General features: G+C 47.9%; 1 protein-coding gene across 1 annotated transcript in view; it reads left to right on the plus strand.

Moving 5' to 3' along the window:
- The first annotated feature begins 4,119 nt into the window (after window positions 1–4,119).
- The window catches only part of LOC125292961 (disco-interacting protein 2 homolog B-A), a 44,796-nt gene continuing 25,511 nt past the window's right edge, over window positions 4,120–23,404 (plus strand). Inside the window, exon 1 of the mRNA XM_048240557.1 lies at window positions 4,120–4,434. Within this exon, the coding sequence (XP_048096514.1) occupies window positions 4,350–4,434 (85 nt within the window). The 5' untranslated portion in view covers window positions 4,120–4,349. The remainder of the gene's footprint in view (window positions 4,435–23,404) is intronic.

Here is a 23,404-nt window from a genome sequence, read left to right on the forward strand (position 1 = left end):
GCCCCACCGCCGCACCACCCCGCTAGAAAGAGATGGAAGCAAAGAGAGAGGGAGGGATGAGGAAGGAGTCTCTACTCTTCGTTCTTCTGTTCTCTTCTTTCCTCCACCCTCTGACCCTCCTCCTCCTCCTCCTCCTCCTCCTCCTCCTCCTCCTCATCTTGAGCCGAGGAACTAGTCAGCCATTTGAGAACAGACTGGGACTGAGAGTGAGTGAGCGAGCGAGACTGCGTGCTCCCTGTTCACTATGCCATAGACTACAGGGGCTGGACTCCAAACCTCCCCACTTTTACCCTATATTACTCAGCCCGTCCCCCCCCCCACAACCCAGTCTTCACCAGATCCCAGTGACCAGTCACTTGTCCCTCCACACCTGCATCTTCACTGGACTGTAGGCCTGCAGTGTCACTGTCGCGAGTGTCGCTGTCATTGTGATGATTGCTGCACCGGTTTGGACATTTTACTTCTCACTTGTGACCTTTTCCTCCCCCACCTCCTTCACACAGCCATATGCACATACATCAGAACACCCTCAACTGCTGTGTTTGGTAGTTGGTGTGCGGTCCAGTGATTGACGTGACACAGCTCATATGTTTTGATTTATTTGTTTGATTTCGTTTCTGTTTCCCTGACACATAAACACAGCCTGGGCCAGGTTAACATGTCAACATGCCTTGCACACTCACTCACTCACTCACCCATTCATTCATTCATTCATTCATTCAGTCAGTCAGTCAGTCAGTCAGTCAGCCAGTCAGTCATTTATTCTCAGTCAGTCATTTACATGGTGACTCTTTCATTAATCCATTTGTTTAGTCACAGAGATTTCTATGTCTCAAGATTGGTACCAAAACAATGCAATATTTATAATGTCTTTTTTATGGAGAACTCAAACAAAACACTTTATGTATTTGAAATCCAGGTTAACAAGTTGGTCCCCTTAAGTTGTTTTTCTCAAAATGGGCTTCATTTAAAGGCGACCAAGCACCCTCCCCTCTATGCCCTTAGTGGAATGTTTTACACACGTTGCACATGCATGAGTGGCTAACGTGAGTGACTGTTGTGTGTGTGTGTGTGTGTGTGTGTGCGTGCGCTGCTAAACACGAAAGGCAGTGTGATGATGATGATTACAAGGCCTCTTACACTAATGTACTGTTTTTCGTAGCATGCAGCTTCAAGCAGTTTTCATTGTCCAGTTGCTCTTGGCACATCATGTCCGCTCATGGTCCAGTTCTGATCTTCTGGCATATCTGTGAAAAGCCTTGATGACTTTCAGAGGTGGTCAAGGGAAAAGGGGAACATGCAGAACCCTAAGCAACTAAAAAAAGGCTTTACATTTTTGCGATGTTATGCACCATTTATCATGGAATGAATGCCACCTTCTCCGTGCCTGCCCCCGTCTCCTATGCACTGGGTCTGCGTTGTTCCCTCTGGGTTGATTTTGAAATGGTCAGACTTCTGGAATGCGTCTTTTGTCAGAACCACAAGTGGTGGATTGACGGCTCATTTGTGGCCTGGTTTAAAGTGTTTCGATTGCAGTCTTCCCAGTTTCCTACAGGGATGCATTTTGCTCAGCATTCAGCTGGACGGTGCGGTGGCCACTGCCCCTTCCCCTCCCCTCCCCCACTGCCTCTCTGTGTCTCCATGTCCCTTTGCCCTGTGATACCAGCCTATTTATTTATTTGTGCCGTTTTGATGTCTGGTTTTAAAATGGTTCAGAGGCTGTGTGCAGTCTACTGGCGTTTTAACATAAAAAAAATTCTTCTCCTTTTACATTTTTGTTTCTCCTTCCTCCTCCTGGTCTTCTTCTCCTGTCCACTCTTTGTCCATTGTTGTGTGCTTGTTGCTGCTCTTTTGTCCTCTCGTGTCACTCTCCTGAAAAAGAAGCCATGGCAGTCTCCAGCGCCTGTGCAAGCCTGTCACGCTGTCCCTAGTGTTAGGCCATCCAGAGCAGAACAACCAGACTGTTGAAGAACCTTCCCTTTCTGACTTTATAGTTAACACCATCTATGGTCCTAATAAAACAGATGCACATACACACACTCACATACACAGGAACAGACACCACCTTAAAAATGCTCCACAATAATCAAGCAAACAGATTCTGCCTTAAGAATCACACTAGTGCCTCAGACACCCAAACCCAGGTCTGGGTAGTTTGCATGCAGCTACCCTGGGAAGAAAGGAGATCACCATTGTCTTGATCTGGCTGTCTGCCCATTGTGAAGAGGCATCCATCAGGAATCAAGAAAAGCTTTATATTTGTATTAGATGTACTAAATCATTGATGCCTTCTCAACATATACAATTTGGAAAGAAAGCTCTGAAAGTGATGGTCATGTTTCACTTTTATGTGTCCTCCCTTTCCCCTTTTCATTTGGTCGTGAGACCTCTAGGTTGCCTCCTAGGCGATGCTGGGTGCAACTGCACCTTCATAGAATGGCGAGATGGAGTCACTGTAGTTTTTCCTGTGATGGACTGTGGCGGTGTTTTAGTAGTTTCTCTAACACAATGTTGGCATAACTCTCCCTATCCTGTTTAACATAATGTGATATGTTAGTAACCTTAGGAAAGGAAGTGATGCCGGAACTAAACAAGGGATTAACAGATGACTTCTTTTGTTCTTTTGCTCCTTCTTTGTACATAAACATGGATCTTCCCTTCTCATGTATTGTATTGCAGTGTATAATACTGCAAATAAATTGAGGTTATCAGTCCAAAACATAAGGGCATGTCTAAATGCACTAACGAACGAGATGCAGGTTTATTGTTGACTTTTATATTGTTCTTCCTTTTGAATTGATCATTTATCCATGCTTTGGTGTATCCTGATTTTATAGGTTCTCCCTCAGCGACATCACACATTTGTGACATCTTTGTCTCACGTTTATATGTATGTGTATACATATTATGATTGCTCAGCAACTACTTGACACATATCTCATAAATTACTTTTAAGTTCTTGTCCTACAGTCCCAATGGTGACCCTTGCATTGTGTTGTACTTTATACCGATGCTATATATTGTCGGTAGTCCCTTTTATAGACGAATGTTGATCATGAAATGGGAAAAAAACTCTTATTCAGTTTTTCATACTAGTAATTGTCATTGGCACTTTTTTCCAAGAACCTGTTTCTCTTCATTGCGTGCTATTGTCAGGACTATAGAAATCCCTGTCATAAGAAATGCTTCTCTATCTTTTGTGTTGTAATAATGAAATGTAGATAGATTTTTTTGTTCTCTCTTTCCTTTGTTCATATTTAGTTATTTTGTGTGTTTGTTTTTCAGCAAGGCAGGTCTTTACATTTTCAAAGAAATTTTAAGGGGAAGTCTGGAGAGATGTCTTAGAACCAGTCAGCTCCCACTTGTAACCGATCATCACGGTTAGCTTATGCAGAATCTCCTTCTACCAGAGCTTATCTCTATCATTCTAATGGGATGCAGAGTAATTAATTTATTTTGGATTTTGTTTTCATGGATTTCCCTCAAATGTTTGGAATTATGAACAACATGTACTGGTAGACGCTCTGAACGCAGTAATGCCTAGTTTTAGGGGGGTGGGGTGGGATGAACAATAAGGAAAATATGTTTTAAAACGTTATTCTTAATGTCAATCTCTTCTGGGTTAAATTTACACTCCCGTTTTGTTGGACTGGTGATTTTAGAAAAATGTTCATGTATTGTACATATGTGTACCATATATAAATATATATTTACTTTTTCATGCATGTTGAAGTGGAATACTATGAACACTTACCGTGCTGCAGTTTTAATTAAAGAAAAGCAACTTAATAGAATCCCAAAGTGTTTGAACTTCATGTTTTCAAGTCCTCTCTGTTACAGACTATCTCATTAGATCGTAGTATGTGTAGCTGAGTGTTGGTGCATGTGTTACTGTATGGGAAAATGTGTCAAAACTGCCAAGCATCGAAAAGCAATAAAAAGTAGTCATATCTGTTGTCTGAACCCATAAATACACGTTCCTGACGTTTGATCCTTCCTGCTCCGTGTGCGTGACTTGTTTGTTGATTTGTTTGTTTTTGTCTGTGTGCGTGTTGCAACTTCCCGAAGACAACACAAGAGGGAGCAGAAGTCCCTGGGAAGATGCATGTGTTTGGGGTGCAATTTATTGTACAGCCACTACGTGGTCATTGTGCAACCGAGGTAAACGCAGATCACGTGACGACTCATTGCCATTGGTGAGTTGTTCTCACATTATGGCGGAGGGACTAGTTGTTCGAATGGATTGTCACTCTCATTTAAATGCCTGTTTTGTTTCTTGATCGCCTGAATTTTAGTTTTTCATCATATTTCATTTGTCTTAAAGTACACTTCATTACACCGCTTCAACAATGGCAGACCGAGGAGTGGATTTGTCTGGTCTACCAAAAGAGGTCAGGGACCAATTGGCTGAGTTGGATTTGGAGCTATCAGAAGGTAAGGGTAGCGAAGGATGAAAGGGTGGATGTAACTGACCTCCTCCAACCGACCCTGCAATAATGTTGACGGATACTGAAATGTTTGTGCTAATTAATGTGATTGTTTGCATGATGCCACCTTCATAACCTTAGCCGCATCCGTGAATGTTCTTTTTAGCCCAGACAAGCAAACTGGTGGGAGAAGACGAGGCATTCACAGTTCACTGTTGGTTTAGCGAAGTTAGTCCTTTGTAGGCTACTGTGAAACCGGTAATGTTAGCCACACATTATGTTTAACGTGACGTTATAGAACAAAGATATGTTGTGGCTAATAGGTGGTTAGAAATAATTAAATCTGCCGGGGGCATTGAACTTGAGTCTAGCAGTAGCCTACTGTTTACATTAAGTAGCTAGCGAACAATACTGTTGCTAGCTAGCTTAATCAACTGTGGGAAAGCACACTAAATGGCAAAACGAACATCCTGTGTAGCCAATGACATTGTCCGCTAGCAATACTTTGATTGCTTGGGCTGTCGCCGAATCTGTGTGCGAAAAAGACTGATAGGAACCCTCGGGAGGCTTTTGTTAGGTATTCTACGACCAGTGTATCGATATTAAACTGCTTGTAAAGACAGTTGTCATGTTGGTAGTTGTGAGTGACCTAGGTGTGCTAACGTTATAATACTGCTTGTGAGGAAGGATGCTAATTTTTAGACTAGTTTTATATTCCCTAGTAGTGAAGTTCAAATCGTGCAATTCATTAGACAATCTCCAAGCACTGTTGTCATTTGACATTATATAGGCTACTGTTTGAAGAGACCCCTAACGTTATAATGAAGTCATTCTATGCCTATGGAGGCAAAAGGTTACTTGTGACCATTTTCTGTGTCTTCCTCGCCCACATCAAGTCATCATCTATTGTGAAACATTTTTACGCAGACATGGTGACGTAGACTTTTGCCACTCATGACAGAATGCAAGTATTTCACTCAAGCAGTGACAAAACTCCAGCAAGTTCGTCTAATTAGGACAGGCACTGCCAGCCTATTAAAAGGACCAGAGACACATATTTAAATAGCTCAGTCGCTGCAGGTGCTACGTTGCACAGTGTGACTGTAGTTTGATTCCCAACGCAATGAAACGGCGCTAGCCTAATAATCATAATAATAATGTTGCACCTCAGGATGTAAGGGGTGCGGCAGCAGGGGGTGTTTGAGTAATACAGTTATACAACCACAGCCAAGGGTACTGTGTGGGATTCTGACAGCAACCTTGTTTTCATGCCCAGGGCATTATGCCACTCTGAACAGGCCATAGCAACAGAGAGTAATCAGAGCAGCCTTGGTTATAATCATTAGCACCATGGCAGAGAATTGAATTACGAGGCTAGATAAAGCCATAATCTCCCCCTCCCCTAGCACCCGTCTGACCAGTCTGAAAATCAAAACAATGGTGTTTTCATAAAAAATAAGACTTTCCTGTACACGTCACTCTACTCTTAGGCATTCTGTTAAATATGTGTTGCAGTGTCACACTTTAAAAAACCCTTGCAGAAACATTTGTGTGTGTGTGTGGGGAAGGGAGTATGTGTTTACAGCCTGTGGACAGGAGAGTAATATAGAGGGAGTGTGTGTTTGCGGACACTCTTGTGACACAGCCTCTTTGATGCACCTTCTCTCTGGCTGGAACAGCTGCTAGCCTCTGCAGCAGGCCTACAAGTCTGTCACATCAGTGCTGAACTCCCCCCTTTCCTCCAAGCCCACCTTCAGCACCCCGGTGCCAGGCCCCCTGCTTCACCACCTGGGCTTGCCTGGCCCAGCTGAGATGACTCAGTGTATTAGCCGACCAATGAGGAAAAACGTACACACACACACACACACACACTGTGTCCTAATTTAGCAACAGCCATTTTCCTCTTTGTGGACATGTGAATGAACAAAAATGTCACATAGCGTGAGTGTGTCTGTCTTTAGACAGCTTCTTTCTCATGCTCGCTCAGCCTCTCACATGCCAGGACTGCTGTGTGACGTGTGACCACTATAAAGTCTTTGATTCTGGTAAACGGTTGTGGATAATTGAGCTTGAAAGCCAATCAGACTTCATCCTTCACTTTTTTGCTCCTGTGGCAAGGTCTTGATTGCTGGAATCGTGTATAGCTCAGTCCGAGCCAGTATGTTTCCCATGCACACATAGCTAGCTAGGACTGTGTACGAACTCCAGAGCATACCTACAGTACTTAACGGACAGCCAGAGGAGCTAGCAGTGGAATTCAACTAAACCTTTATTGTTTTGAAATCATGGACTAGGCCTACACTTTATAAGGTTTTGAACGTTCAAAGAAAGTATTGGTCTTGTAATTTATTGTCCAGACTTGATGTCTGATGTTATAAACAATGACAATGTGTTTTTCCCAATTAGAGAACTTAAAAGTGTTTGTGTGTGAGTGGAGGAAAGGGGGGGAAGTCATGTGTCCATCTTCACACTCGTGACCATGGGTATCCATGGTGTTTTCCATTGAGACATGCATATTGAGCCTGACATAGAAACGAGGGGCGGAAATGCCTTGCATTAGCATGCTCGGCTTGGACTGTGCTTGGAAAAGAGAGAGAGGGGGGTGGAGGGTGGGGTGGCTGGTTTTGCAGGCCAAATGGCCTCTTAAATAACAGGCTGATTCTGCGAGTCCCCAGTGATCATGGGGACACAATGAGCTCCTTTGAGCCAGTCTGGGCCACGGTGGCATGGAGCTGTGCTGGCATTTAGGCTATTCAACTGAAAGCTTTGTGTTCTGCGCTGAGCTGCCCGGCGCGAGGGACCGAGCAGGCCAATGGTGGCGCTGACGGCAGCCCGGGTGGTGGCAGAAGTGACGCATCTATATGTGTGTGTGTGTGTCCATGTTGTTAGCCGCTTTGGCTAAAAATGTGTCAGCCAAATGTAATGTAATGTAATGTGTGTGTATGTATGTGTCTGTTGTGTCTGTCTGTGTGTGTTAAAGGAGTGTGTGCTTGTGTAAAGAAGCGGAGCCGTAGTGTGACACCCAGACGAAGAGCGGTCACTTCCCCCACGTGGGGCTCCAACAGGTGTGAGACTGGGGAAGTGTCTGTGTGCCTCCCTTATGTCAACAAGCCCAGCGGCCTCCTCATCTGCAGAGCTGCCTGGCCACCTGTGCTGTGGTGTTGCCGTGGCTGGGGTGGTGCACAGAGCTGTAGCACCTAGCCTCTGAGGAGCACCCTGGACTCATGCAGGCATCATTAATAATGAGTGGGGAGCTATCATGGCTGTCATTACATGAGCACCATCACATTGTATCTGATACTGGAGTGCTTCACTGTGAGCCCATGTGACGTTCAGCTGGTTTTAAAGCAACATGATGTAGTAAAGTAACGGCTTCAAACCTCATTTTGATGCCACGCTGAATGGAGTCACTGACTCTGCTGCTGCGCCCAGAACACCTGGTATTGCACTGTAAAGTTTTTGTCACCGTTAGGAGCATAACTCTTTTTTGTCGGTGAACGATTTGGGTGCCCCCTTAGTGCTACATGGGTATCCAGTAGGTTGAAAACTGATGGAAATGGGCATTTCTGCAATGTGTTAGGCTACTTAAACCTGCAAACTTTCCCCATCAAGATTAGCTAGAGCCCCAGTTTAGAGTTGTACCAGAGCCCACAGAGAGGGCTCATTCATCTGCATGTGCCTTTGAACAGTTTGCGCATCCGCAGAGAAACCTGTGGGCTATTTTTGAACCAAACAGATTTCAAGCCTCATTTAGCCCATCTCCCATCTATTATGCCCTTTCAGCCTCTTCTTGGTCTGTTCTCCGTTTTATCGGAGAGTGTCGGGAGCTGCAGCTCATGGCCGCGTGGGCGCAGTGTGTATGGGGTGAGGAATTGTGTGTAGGGTGAGGGAGTGTATGTATGTGTGTGTGTGTGTGTGTGTGTGTGTGTGTGTGTGTGTGTGTGTGTGTGTGTGTGTGTGTGTGTGCGCGCAGACGGAGTGTGTGGTGTGAGGGAATGCGAGCGTGGATGCGTGTCCGCCGCGTGGCCGTGCCTCGTGTGACGTGACGTGAGCGAAGGAAGAAGGGGGGGAAAAAAAAGATGAGCGGCAGCTTGCCTTGCTGCTGCTGTTGCTGCCACTCTGATGTCGGGGGCAGATTACTGCCAGTTGCTCTCTATCTAGGCCACAGAGTGTCCGGATGGAGGGAGACAGAGACAGAGAGAGAGAGAGAGAGGAAGAGGAAAAGAGAGAGAGATAGGGGCGAAATGAGTTGGGGTGAACAGAAGGAGGAGAGCGAGAATCTGTCATTTGCACTGACTCACTGCTTCTCTGTCCTTCTCTATGCCCTTGTCTCTACTCTCTCTCTTTCTCTCTCTTTCTCTCTCTCTCTCTCTCTTTCTCTCTCTCTCTCGCTCTCTCTCCTCCCTCCATCTCCTGGAAGGCTGAGAGTGGGCATCTGCCGAGCACCACCGCCACCACAGGGGCATCGGCCATACCAACCCTCCGCTTCTTTACCTGCAGCAGGGGCACTGCCAAGCAGTACCTCCCCATCAGGTTCCCCTGCCCAAGCCCTGTCTAGCGTGGGTAGTGCTGGCCTTTGGAGGGTGGGATCCAGGTTGGATGGATGGCCAAATGGCAGGTTTGCATGCTCACTCAGCAGGCAGCAGGCCCTCATTTGGCTGATGACAGACTTTGTCACAGTCGCTACTCGAGACTTCAAGCCTCCCAGTCCTTCTGTTAGATTATCAACAGGAGGCGTCCACCAAGAAGAGTCTTTATCAAATGATAGCATTGTAGAGAATATGAGACTTGGGTCTTGTTTGTCTAAGAATGTGGTTCTTGTTTGTCTATATAGTAGAGTAGATTTGAGCGGTGTGGATATAGGGTAGCTTGTCGTATGGTAATCCTAATTCACAATCAGCCATAGTTTTAGAACCAAGTCCATGTTTAGGCATGGCTCCATGACTCAGCTGCTGCTCTGAAAGTATTACATTGGGAACTCCCATGGGGCAGATCAAGGCAGATAGGCAGATCAAGCATGTGCTTCTCAGTAACTGTTCAAACCACAGCTCTCATGACGCCTTGTTGTGTGCTGAGTCATGGGAAGGAAAGGCCCTCTCCACACCTGACGTCTCGTGGAAGCAGCAGCAGGAGCCGGTGCGGTCGCTTCTTCAGAGTAGAAGAGGGGAGCGGGTCTCCCCTCTCTTTTTCAGCGGCCTGCCATGAAGCCCAGGCTGCGTTCCCGGGGGCAGATGGGAAATGATCGGATGTCCGGGCTTCACACAGATTCCCTTTCCAGCCAACAAAAGGGAGCCGAGGGCTGTTGGAGCGGGCCGAGGCCCGGAGGTGTTGTGTTGCCCGCCTGCGCTGCTGCCGTTATATAATGCCCAGATCGGGGGCTGCCGTTGGGGCCGTGAATAGTTAATGCGTGCTGGCGCATGGGCCCGGCTCCTGAATAATTAACGAGCCATCATTAGATAGCACATGCTCCGCTCCCCACCCCGAATCCCTCTACAGCAACGTGTTGAAGCGACACTGGACCCCAGGTACTGACAGTTAGATAGTTGAGTGCTCTGGCGGTCTGCACTGTGCTGCTTCTGGAGTGGACCTATGTGGCCCGGTTCAAGCCAAGTCTGCGAGGCTCAGCGTGATCCAGCTCGTTGGCCTCGGCGAGGCGCTGACCTGGTTTCCAGGGCTCAGTGTTCCAGCCGGTGGAATCAATAGTTTTTGGAGGTGCTGCCACCACACTGGCCTCGCTTGGCCTCCACACGTGTGTCCGCTCCAGAAGGCCGGCGCACGCAGGGTCTAACCTACTCCTTCCCAACGAGAGCTGGAGTGAGCCGGTACAGGACCAGAAAAGATTTTGTTTGGTTTTTACTTACTGCTTAAGATGGTAGCAGGTTGTGTGGAAAGTGCAAGTTGTGAAAGAGAATCGTTTTCACCGGCACTTTTTTTTTTAGTGTCGCTAGCGGTTTACTCTGGCACTCCTTTTTTTGTTCCTCCTCTACTGTCAGACATGGCCTCCCCCTCTAGGGAGAAGTTATACCTCCTTCGCTCGCACTCTCTCTTTCTTTCTTTCTTTCTTTCTTTCTTTCTTTCTTTCTTTCTTGCTTTCTCTCACTCTTATTGCAAACTGAGAGAACCAGTTTGGTGTGCTTTCACGGTTGCCCTGTGCTGTTTGCTTTGTGTGCAGTCCCACTTGGGCCGGCCCTCTCCCATTGTAATCCCTCCCCACACACACCTTTTGTCGCACAGGGCCGCAACATGACGGATAGCAGCAGCCTCCGCTGTGTCAAGAGACGGCCATCCCTCTTTCTCTCTGTCTGTGTTTCCTCCTCTTCCCTCCCGCTCATCCCTGCTCTACTTGACTGGATTAACCTGAAGCTCTTTCACGTGTTGCAACGCTCTGCCAGCCCTTTGCTCAGCGGTTGCTCAACTCTCCACTCTCCTAAAAGCCCTGGGCTTGAGTCAGCCTCATGGGGTAACAAGTGCTGACACCACTCCAATAAAACAAACAAACAAACAAACAAAAAAACTATGGGCTGTTGTCACTCAAACAGCTAACACCCATCAAACAGGCAGACTTGGATCCCTGTCTGTCGCCGTGGAGATAGGAAGCAAAGGGGAAGTCCCTTTTGTGCATCAATTAGACTACAACTGGTTTGTTTTGATTTTAGGCCCCAATTAGCAGATCTGGGAGATTGATGAAAGTCAGGATGAATATGAATGATGTGTGCATCGCACCACGTTCGGCCCGGAGCTATGGCAGAGAGGTGCTCGTTGGCACAGATTCTATCTATCTATCTATCTATCTATCTATCTATCTATTCTATCTAGCCCTGCCTTGAGAACCAAAAGACAACAATTTTATCATCAAAATTCTATAGCTGATGTTTTTAGTAAGGTCCCACCTTTGAAGGTTTTAGAATATCTTATTAGTATAGATTTTAAAAAATATATTTAAGTTTCTGTAACACACAGTGCTCTGGCCATTAAATAGCCTTAGTTGCGGAAATGGCCTTAAATTAAACAAACAAACAAACAAACATCTATTCTATCTATCTATCTATCTATCTATCTATCTATCTGAACCATTGAAGGTGACAGTTGAATTTATAGTTACAACTTTTATAGCGGCTTGGCTACCTTACTACAGTCATTTTATATCAGTAGAAACCTCTTTGTGTCTGGCTTTAGATGTGATGACTGCTTGAACTGTCACTTGGTACATGCTAATAGTCTGTGGAATGTTCCATTTCCTTTGATGTCCGCAGTGTTTAAGCTTTGCATACTACTTGCATCATGCTGAAATTATTTTTTTAAAGACTTTTTTTAAAGATACATTGCTGAAATAATTGAAAGGCTATGTGATTCCAGAGTTGTGAGAGGCTGTTAAACTGCGTCGTCACATGTACTTTATGTAAAGGTCATTCAGAATCACCCCGATTCCATCCAGGGCACTGTTTGCCCACTCCCTCAGGCTGAGCACGCCGCCCCCCCCCCCGGGCGTCTCACCTGAGTGACTGCTGTCTGCCTTCGACATGCTCTGACGCTCCTGGCTGTTTCAGATGTGTTTTTGTGGTGCAGGAGCGGAGCTGCATGCCCACCACTGCCTGAGGCCCCTGTACCCCACTCTCCACAGGAAGGGGAATGTCTAGTGTGCTCCATAATTACACTGTTTCACAGGCGGCAGGACCAGTGTGTGTTGGCACTGGGATATGGGTCACTGTTACACACCAAGCAAGACTAATGACCACCACAGACTGGCCTCTTCTCTACGTTCCCATACCCTCCCCTCCCCTCTCATCTCATCTCTCTCGTCTCCCCCAGCTCTGTCATGTTATCCCCCCTAGGTCAGTTTCAACCTATTAGCCAAAGGCTTGGACTTTGTCCAGATTTTATTTTGTCACTCTTAAGGAGTTTTGAAGTTTGCATTTGGAAACCTGAGACTGAGGCACGGCTTTAGATCGTAACATGCAGGCATAATTCAACAGCCCACTCCCAAATCACCTCTCACCCTCTTTCTCCCACTCCCACTCCCTCTCTTCTCTCTTTCTCTCTCTTTTTCTTTCTGTCTCTCTCCCTCCCTCCCTCTCTCTCTTTCTTTCTTTCTTTCTTTCTTTCTTTATCCCTCTCTCTCTCCCTCTCCCTCTCTCTCCTCTGAGTGGGGCCGTGTGGATGAGATTATGAGAGAGGCGATTGTTGGGGTTGGGTGTGGACGCCGCTGCGGGGAGCATTTTTCTCAGCAGTCGGTCACTTTCTATATTTAAAAGGCCGGCCAGGCTTACACACGAGGACGCAGCCAGGGGCTTTCGGGGGAGGCTCTCTCTCTCTCTCTCTCTAAGCAGTCCTGTATGCCTCCGTGCTGGGCCCACATTACACCGCTGCGGCCACACGGATTAGGCCAAAAGCATATTTTTTGGGCTCTAAGGCCCCATGCTGAGGGGGTCGGCGGGCCGGGGGGGCCAGAGCCGTTGTTCCCCTCCCCCTCCCTTTCAGGCCATTTGTGTAGTGAGAGGATTTTTTTACAGGACCATCTTCTCTCTATTCTGTATTTGACTTGAATGAAAACGACGGTTGCCTAGTTTTTTTTTTAAGAAGAACTTCAGAGACACACAAGAGAGAGAGAGAGAGAGTGTCTGTGTGTGTGTGTGTATGTGTGCGTTTCCATGTAGCGCTCCCAGATGCATTAGTCAGAACTCCCAGGAGTGGGGAAAAGAACAAAAGCCCTGCAAAACACTCCAGTGGGTGTGGTCTCAAATGTCACGCTTAACCCCGTAAAGCGCACAGTAGCGTAATTGTCCTGACATGGCAGCCATTTCTGCTTTGGGGGGGGGAGTAAACGGGGGGTGGAGTGTTAGGGGATGGGGCTCTTGTTATCTGTTTGCCATTTCAAACCCAATTAGCTAACCTTTCATTACACTTAAACAGTCCATCATTTGGTTTGACATGTTTGTGGGATTAGCTTTTACAGTGGCAGCCAGGGCTTCGCTCATGTGTCATAGATTATGAAGTGCTCACAGATAAGACCTGCGCCTCTGACTCTCTCTCTCTCTCTCTCTCTCTCTCTCTCGCTCTCTCTTAGTCACTTCCGGTCCATTCCACGTGCTGCCTCTGGCACGGGTGCGGCCGGCAGGTGAGTGAGCAGGCCGGAGTGTTTACACTACGGACTGCTCTGAGTCAGGGAGTGGAGGCAGCGCTGAGACGACACCAGTAGTAAGAGAGAGAGAGAGAGAGAGAGGAAAAAGAGGTGGAGAGAGGAAAGAGAGGTACACTCGTGACTGGCAACAAAGTTATCAGCTTTCCCAAACAAATCCATACATGTCTCTCTCTCTTCCACAGTCATTTAGTCTGACTCAGCCGCCATTCATTGACTCGTCTTTCACTTATCTTCTCATGTATCACTCCTTTTTTTGCTTTTTTTTTTCACCCTCCTACAGTCTTTCGTTCGGTTATTCCGGCTTAACATGAAGACATTGGTGACAGACATTTGTACTGTTCCAGTGCTATCTGGCGTGGCAGAATCCGCGATCACATCCATCTGGTGGTTAAATGTCGCCCGCTGAGGAGCTTGACTGGGATTAATTGCTCTTTAATCCATAAAGTAAATAGCAGTTTTTCTGAAAGGCACTTCTCAGCCCTTCCCTTCATGCCTATTTGCCCAGCTGTTTGGTTGCACGTGATTCCGAGTTGTCAGTTGTCACAGTCCCAGTGTCACCGTAACGCCTCACAGGGTATCACTAACATGAGTCAACGTCTCTGGTGATAACAGCCTGACAAAAACCACATTGCTGCTGTGATATCATGAACCTGCCGAAACTGCAAACAATAGGCCTCACTGTAGGGTCAGCGTTGCGTCTGACGTCTGCTCCTCCACTCTCTGACCCCCACACACACACACATAACCGTCACCAATCTGTCCAGCTGGAGAGTTGGGAAACCACAAGTGTGTGTGTGAGAGAGAATGAGCGAGCCTTGCGTCATCAGCGGTCTGCTCAGCACTTGCGAGTCCAGATCATGGACCAGGCAGCGGCTGGTTTCAGTGTGAGATCACATTTCCCTCCTGTGACTGGATTCCTGTTCTCTTACTTTGTTCCTCTTGTGTGACCGTTGAATGTAGGGAGGAGGCAAAAGAGTCAGAAATGAAAAAAGGGGGGGGCAAATGAAAGAGGGAGCCAGAGAGGGTGGGCGGGGAAGAACTGGAGTGCTTTTTAAATAAGGGCCTTGGTGATGGCAGGAAGTGAAGGGGTGGCCTCTTAGCAACCACAGTGTCTGCACTTCAAAGACAACAAGTGCTGCTGCACTTTGTAACAGTGGCTGTTGTGCCGCTCTTTTATTATGCTATTGTGCTGGCATTCTGTTAGTAATTATGGACATGCTTGAATGTACGTGCTGGCAGCACATGACTTAAAGTGATTTAACCAGTGGAGAGCTAGTGATTTCAAAGAGAGATGAGCGATGGAGTTCGATACTGCCTGCCATTATGGAGATCTATTTGCCTGTACATTAGTGTATGCTGTGTGTGTGTGTGTGTGTGTGTGTGTGTTCAGGTGCAATATGTGTTTTGCATATTTTCTCCCTGAGTGTGTACTGGTGTTTATTTTAGTACTCCCTCTGCATGAGTCTACAGTATATATTTACATTTAGAACACACACGCTATCTCCGACTGTTTGTGATTCGGAGTTGACGGTGTTTGTTTGTGCTTTCGACCGCCGACTGTCGAATGTGGAGCCCCGCCATCACATGCTGCTGCTCACGGCGATGTCATCCCCTCAGAGACACAGCCTGAAAAACTTCCTGCTCTGCTCAGTCCACAACGCGCATCATGACGTGCGGGACGTCTTGAGAGCTGATCTTGGACCTGCCGTCCCGCGAGCACCTCGCGTCCTCTCTCCCCCCCTCCCGTTGTGAGCTATTCCTGGAGAGGCTCCCCGGCGAAGAGCACTGCTAGGGTCAACTTTCCATTATCTCCTAATTAAGGCCCTCGAGGAGGAGGAGGAGGAGGAGGAGGAGGAGGAGGAGGGAAAAGGAAAAACAGGTGATGGCATTCTCGAACCAATCAGTTGCTTTAATTAGTCGATTAGCGGCGGATCTCCTGAAATAGGGCTGCCTACCCCCTGACCTACATTGGCACTCCGTGAGACGTCCCCGGAGGACCGACTCTGGCTCCGTGAGACGTCCCCGGAGGACCGGCTCTGGCTCCGTGAGACGTCCCCGGAGGACCGGCTCTGGCTGGTTGCGGACTAGACACCGTGACGGAATCCAGGGAGTCGAGGGCTGAATGGTTCCAGAGCTGCCACCCAGACAACGTCTGAACGGGGCGAGGGTGAAAACCGAGGGCAGATTTAGAGGGAAGGGGACGCCATGGGCGGTATTTAAAGCACCATTCAGCCCCTGCCAGTTTCTCTCAGTTTGATGAGTGCAGCCCTGTAGTGCACTGGCTGGCTTCCTGGCTTGTGTGTGTGTGTGTGTGTGTGTCTGTGTGTGTCTGTCTAAAGTTTTGTTAATGGGTCAGGCCCAGGACAAATCGGCAGTGGGGTTGTCCAGTGCACAGACCTGCTTATCGATGGTCAAGTGCTGAGGTCATTCCCATGAGACACCCAGGGTTCTGAACAGAGGTTCTTCAGGTCTCTCAGCCAGGAACAGTGCTCATATGTACATGCTGAACCTAGTACTTCAGAAACATGTCAGATAATTGCAGCCCCCTCGCCCTAATGGGAACATCCATCATTGTGTGCCCTAAAGCACCTGGCAACAAGGTTTAATAAGCGGGCGAGCATGAGCGATGACGGTGTGCCTTGCGCTACGGGATTAAACAGTGCTCCAGAGGTACACTGTCAGTGTGAGAGAAATCTCAAGTCTTTTGTGTTCCCATGTTGCAGTTTACCAGGGCCGCTGCATTTTCCATGTATCAATACTCCACATTCCAGTGCCGCGGCTGGCCGCCAGTCCTCCAGGCTCTGATTTAATTGAGGTTCAGAGAAGGCTGGAGGAAGCTGGGGAAGTGTGGGAAAGTTCATATCTGTGTGTGGGAGGAGAGCGGCCCTCCAAATGAGAGGGGATGAGGTTCTAAGTTTGATGGAGTGAGAGGTGTACAGACGGCGCCGGGGAGAGCCAGCCAGGGAGCGGGAATTTAATAAGCTCCTATTCTACCCTGCTGTGGAGCTGAGAGGGGTAGAGTAGAGAGTAGACTAGTGCGCTCTCTCTCTCTCTCTCTCTCTCCCCCTCTCTCTCTTCCCCTCTCCTTCTCCATCACCCTCTCCATCTCTCTCTCTTTGTTCCCCTCTCCTTCTCCATCACCCTCTCCATCTCTCTCTCTCTCTTCCCCTTTCCTTCTCCCTCCCTCCCTCTCTCTTTCTCTCTGTCTCTCTTGCTCCTTTTCTCCCACGCCCTCAGCATGACGCCCCCCCCTTATTTCTCATTTTTGTGGTATCTAAAAACTAAAACCAGTGGAAATGTGCACACACACACACACACACACACACACACACACACACACACACACACACACACACACACACACACACACACACACACACACAGATGCAGCCATATGTAGACACAAGAAAAAAAAAACCCCTCTGTGGACTGGAAAGACTCCAAAACTGTTCTCCTTATATGGCAGGTGAATCCAGGCCAAAGCCAGATTGCTGTTACTCCATGATAAACCGCGGTGTCATTGGTCGACCCGCTGAAGATGTTGCTGACCGTTCTACACTACGCTTCGCCTTTACTCACCCAAAGGCATTTATCACACAATATGTCTGCCAGCCTGGCCATTTTCTGTCGACAGGGCACATTCTCTGGACATCTAACATGTGCACTCCGCTCAGAAAAGGCCACTGTCACAATGGTTAGAACAGACAGATCTGTATTAATGTATAGTCTCATCTTCTGTCCTAGAAGTTAACCTTGAAAATCTGTACTCTTTGTACATGTCACAGAGCTTCCACTGTACTGATGTGCTTTTGTGTTTTGTGCTGGGACACAGCCAGCATTAGCAGACAAATTCATGTCTAGGGCCCAGTCAGCTGAGGATTTGTGTCCGAGTGGTCTCCGCAGCTGTCTTGGAAAAGTAGAATAGACTGTAGGAGGATGTAGCCAACATATGTGCTGGCCACGTTGCAGCTTGACTAAAGCTGAACTTAGTGTCTTAACAAAAAGATTTAGTGCACACTTTTACCCCTAACAGAGAGCGAGTGAGAGAGGGCTACCCACATTATACCTTGAATTTAATCTCATTACTGCGCACACAATTGAATTGTATTGTTTTTGTCCTGCTGCAGCGAGTCTCTGTTCGATGGGAGTTCATTAAAGGATTAGAGAGGCTTGATTCACGTGGTGCTCAAATAGGCAGCATTCCTCAGGACCTAGCGCAAGGTTGCTAAGTTGTTCCTCTCGAAGGGAGGTGGAATTAAGCCGTTTGGGGGTCCGTTTGGCGTTTGCAGACCAGGGCTGTGTACACTGTACACGGTGGTTAACCAGAACCCCATCTGTGCATGCATTGCAGTGGATGAGTGATTGGCCTGGACTGGACAACATGTGTGGAGATTTACTGCAGAGACTGCAGACTGAGCAGGGGGATGGGTTGGGTTGGTCTGGTGTGATGGTGGTGGAGGGGGGCTGTGTGTGTGTGTGTCTGTGTGTGTGTGTTTGTGTGTCTGTGTGTGTGTGTCTGTGTCTGTCTGTGTGTGTGTGTGTCTGTGTGTGAGGGGGGGAGGGGGGTGACAAAGTGTAAATGTATGGACTGTGGGCTACGCTAGCTAGTGTTTCACCACAGTTCTTTTGGGAGCCCAAACTTTCGCTCCTTTTCCGTCCACACTCACCTCACTTCACTGCTGCCAGACCACAGAGCTCATCGCGAGTCGTCGCCCAGCCAGCTCCACCGACACCGGGGCCTCTGTCTGATGCTTATCTGCTCATGAATTACAGAACAGCGCTGCTAGCCTAGCACTCACCAGTCTGCTTCAGAAAACAGCCCTTTTCTAGGACATGTTGCCTTTGTCTGGTGGGAATTTGTGCAAAGCAAAGCAGTCCAAATCATTTTTTTTAAACATATGATAATAAATTGCCCCAGAGCCTCAGGCTTCTCCCACATGTGTCTGTCGTTGTGGAGTGTCAGAGTGACATTTCCAGCCATGGCTTACACAGGCCTATTGTGTCGGTTCTCTTGTTTTGTGATCCAAGTTGTGATAATCCAGTCAGGCCTAGAAAAGCACAAACATACTATGCCACTGATTCAATGCTATGGCAGATTGTAGTAGGGATTCTACAATATCCCAACGAGCACAGGCCCTCACTACCATTCCAGGACATGAGCTCGGATAAACCAGCCTCAGACCTTAACTATGTGGGGATTTGCTTTCAAAGATTAACCTACCTACCTACACACACATGTAGCTGCTGGCTATCTTCAAGGCTAACCCGAGTCATTGAAACCAACATCCTAAATCCTGGCATCAACTAGAAATGGTCCATTTGCCTGTTTCTCTGCCTGGGCCCTAGGGTATTGGCCTAGTGCTTGAAGAGAGACTTAAGGGCTGTCCATGTAAGTCTGTCAAGTTCAGCCTTCTCTTGTGAGGAGCACACCTGGTATTAGGCTCGGGCTGTGGGTCTCGTGGCACAGGGCGGGATTAGCCTACCTCTGTGTGCTGCTCAGGGATTAGAGGCCCTGCACTGTCTGGGGCGGGCCGATAGCCGAGGAGTCTTAGGACCCTGCTTTAAATAGCCTTTGGAAGACCATCTGACTCCCACTCCGTGCGGGCATTTGGGCCAATGTGGCTGGCCGTGGGAGACAGTCCAGGTCCGTGGGGGCTGGGAAGTTTTTGGAGAGATGAGATTCTGGGAGAGCGAAAAACAAGAATTTACAGAGGGCAGATTAGTTTTATTTTTTCATCTTCTTTTTGTGGTTTTGCTTCCTGTAGTCTAGGCTAATTTCTAGGTTGACGCCCCATGAGTTTCTGATTTGCAGTAAGGAACGAAGTGAACTGAAGTGGCAACATTTCCTTGCTTGGTGGCATATTGACAAAAAAAAAAGACTAACTCTTTGTTCTCTGTGAGAAGTAGTGAACTGATGAAAGTGTGGAGAAGTAGGGTGGCTAATGCTATTGTATGAAATTCCTGTGAGCAGAATAGGCCGCGAGCCTAACCCTCCGTAACCTCGACCACAAAGGACATCTGCTTGGCCGAGAGCTGCTAAAATGGTCGCGGACAGTACATCATTCTTCACATAAACAGCGCCATTATGAACTGTTTCCCCTGCTGAGCCGCTGTGATGGAGCAGTCTGCTCCCGCTAAAAATATAACCCCATGGTTGACGCCACTTCCTTTCCTGTAAACCCCTGTATTTATGTTCATCTCTGTGGGCTTGTTGCTCGTGCAAGAGTGTCTCCAGTCAAATATATGCCTTTGCTGCTTGTCTTCGAGGTCTTTTCTTTGTTTACCAACAAGTCAACAGCTGTAACTTGAAGCAGGCAGATGCAAATTGAATGCAAATAAGCAGGAATCTTTTCATTTCTGGTGCCTGCCCAGCAAAGGCCGAGAGTGGACACTTCATACTGAAAGAGAATGTGATGACCTGACACCACCTAGGCAAACTGCATCCTGCTGGGCTAGATCCAGAGATTGCTAACACGCTAGCCTCAGTGTTTCCTCTAGGATTTTTTTAAACAGTGGGGGCAGGCCTGTCCGAACGCCCCCCCCCCCCGTCCCCCCGTCCCACGGAACTGACAACTGACACTTCGCTGCAACACAAACAATGATATGTATTCACCTCTATTCACACAAAATGAGGCATTATTTTCAGTTGTGATTGAGCTGTATATTTGGAGAATCTACAACAGGTCTGCACAATGATTTTTGAAAGGCAACTGCGACTATTGTACGTCTGCCCCATTTCTGATACCGTGGGGGAAGAAAATTAAACCGTGGGGGGCCGCCACTACCGAATCAACATAGAGGAAACACTGAGCCTATTACATTTGTCAGATTCCCTGTTCATGCCCTGCTCATGCACACTTCAGATTTCCTTCTAATCAGGGATTACTGAGGTTTGGATTATAACACGGCATGTGATGGAAGATTTGTTTTTGGACTGTCCTGCTATGAGATAATAGGACCCAGTGTGAGGTGCCAGAGTTGTTCTTTCATTTAAACCACTAATTTGCTTACACGTTACCTAAACAACGGAACTTGTTTGAGTGTTGTCATCCAGCACGGACTCTCTCTTCAGATGATTTGTTACAACTCTGAAAGTGACAGCTACAGTTGAACAGGTTTGTGGAGTTTGCTCGTCGAGGAGAGAGCAAAGTTTGCCATGGCACTGAGCACGCTCAGTATGTGGAGGCTGAGCTGCGCTTGTGTAGGTGTTTTGGCTCGGGAGAGCGTAGAGGAGGGGGAGGGCCTCGCCCAGGCGGCGAGAGGAGGGTGGACGGCAGTGCCAGGGCCTCAGCTTGGTCTCCCGCAGCTCCACGTGAGCGCACCCAGCGCTACCACGGCCATGAGCGCTGCTATAGTCCTGTTCCGTGGGCCGAGGCGGGTTTGGCTATGGTCACCACTCGGCTGTGTACACGTGTGTGTTTTTGTGTCTGTGTTTGTCTTTGTGTCTTTGTGCGTCTTTATTTTTGTTTGGGTGTCTGATTATGTTATGGTTAGTGTGCGTGGATTGTGTGTCGTGTTTGTGTGTGTGTTTTTGTTTGTGTGTGTGTTTTTGTGTGTGTGTGCGCGTGCGCGTATGTGCGTTTGTACAAGTGAGAGTGTTTGTAGCGGCGTCCTTGTTTGCGTATTTGTGCTATGCATGGCAAATGGCAGGATGACATAATCGCCCAACCTCATGAGGAATGGCGCGAGCAGCTAGAGGGAGAAGAGGAAGCAGAAGCAGATGTAATGTGCCATCGCCATGGCCACTGCCCCTCTCACTCTGGCCCTGGCTATCGGCTTGCACCAAATGGCCTGGCCGCCGCTGCAATGCACCCGCTGTGCTGTGCTGTTCCAGGAACCGCGGCCACTGGGACGGTGTGGTGTGATGCTTTAATCAGTTGCGCACGTGGGGAATGTAGGGGAGGGGAGCGGGGTCTATCAGAAATCGCCTGCCTCAACACACACGCTCCTCTTTCGTGCGTGCGTGCGTGTGTGTGTGTGTGTGTGTGTGTGTGTGTGTGTGTGTGTGTGTGTGTGTGATTACATCCATTTCATCTGGTTGCAGTGCTCTCAGGGCCTTACCCAGCACTATCTCCAAATAGCTCACCGCATTGTCTTATTAGTAATAGCCATGCTGGCTGTGTCTCTGAAGCCCCTTGACATTCATCTGAGGCTAAATCTGGCCCTTGTGCATTCTGGCCGCTGAATTAAAGAGCCCAAGACAAAAGGCAAGAAAGGGGGGCTTATATAATAAGCTCTTCGTGACTGGAGGTTTTGTCATGGCGTTTTTCGCTTAGTCAGGTTCCTGAATGATTCACACGAATTATGAAAACATGCCTGTGGGAGTGGGTGTGAGCGTGTGGGCGGATGCGATCCCATGGTGGGATTGGCGAGGGGAGCAGCCAGAGATGGGCACTTGTGGCTGCTGGAGTGGTCAGTCATCTTGGAGTCAGCCAGTTCGTTAACCACCAGTGTTCACCAGAACGTACAGTAGCCTGACCTTGTGTTGTCAGGCAGCATTACTGTTCAAAATCGCTCTCACTTTTGGCTTTCCTGCGCCCTACTTTACTCTTCTTAGCGACTCTGTGTCTGACTTTATCTTTCTTAACCAATCCAACCTATTATACGCTACTAATTTTATACTGTTACAAAGTGTGTGACCAATAAATCCCTCTGAATCCGAACCTGAATCAGGAACATTGTTTCTCCCTCTTTACCTCTTTCGTATCTCGCTCTTTCCATCTCTTCCTCTCTCTCTCTCTGAATGTCTGTCTTCTTTTTCTCTTGAACTTCCAGTCTATCATGTCTTTCTCTCCGTCTCTGCCTTACGCCTAGACACTCACTCACTCTGAACTCCCCCGCACAGTCGGCTGGGGTCAGAGGTCATAGGAAGTGACTGGACCGTGGCTGGTTACCGTGGCTCCAGTCTAACAGAAGGCAGATGTTGATAAAGAGGCTGTGATGTCATCATGCTGGAGCTGTTTTCTCAGGAGTGTTCCACTCTGCTCTCTCTCTCTCTCTCTCTCTCTCTCTCTCTCTCACACACCCTCCCTTTCAGAGGGCCGGTCGAGGTCAGAGAACTGCACTCTCCCTCTCTTTCTCTGATTATCAACATACCCTGTTATTGTCCTCACTATCTAATGGGTGTTGTGTGCATCTGTGTGTATATGTGTCTGTGTGTATGTTTCAGTGTAGTGTGTTAGTTAGTGTCGGGAGTGTGTGCTTCCTCCCTTTGCTCCTGGGTTTTTCCAGTCACCCCGAGGCCTGATGGGACAGGAAGGCCAACATGCAGATCATTTCCTCTGCTCCCACTCCAGTTCACACACACACACACATACACACACACACATACACAGCAGATAAACATTCCCAGCACACGCACGTATAAACATAAACATACGCACACAATAACCTTCTTTTGGTCTGTCTCGCTAACAGGCATGCAGTGTAAATTAATGTGCTGACACACTGACATACATAGCAGCTTACACTGGTGCACTGTAGTTCCACTGTAAACATTTGAAACACACACACACACACACACATGCCAGTGCTATGCACTGGCTAACAGCGCTGTGAGTCCTGGCCAGCTGGACTGTACCGTCCCCCCCAATCAGCACATTCCTCCTGATCAACACACACACGTACACGTACACACACACACACACACACACACATACACACACATACACACATACACACACCGCTGGCCACTTGGCAGGGGAGCAGGGGTGGGGTAATCTTCATATCCTGTTCACTGACCCTTACACACACACACACACACACACACACACACACACACACACACACACACACACACATACACACACATATTCACATGTCCACGTGCCTGCCCAAC

Source organism: Alosa alosa, chromosome 4 (genome assembly GCF_017589495.1).
Source record: "Alosa alosa isolate M-15738 ecotype Scorff River chromosome 4, AALO_Geno_1.1, whole genome shotgun sequence".
NCBI lineage: Eukaryota > Metazoa > Chordata > Actinopteri > Clupeiformes > Clupeidae > Alosa > Alosa alosa.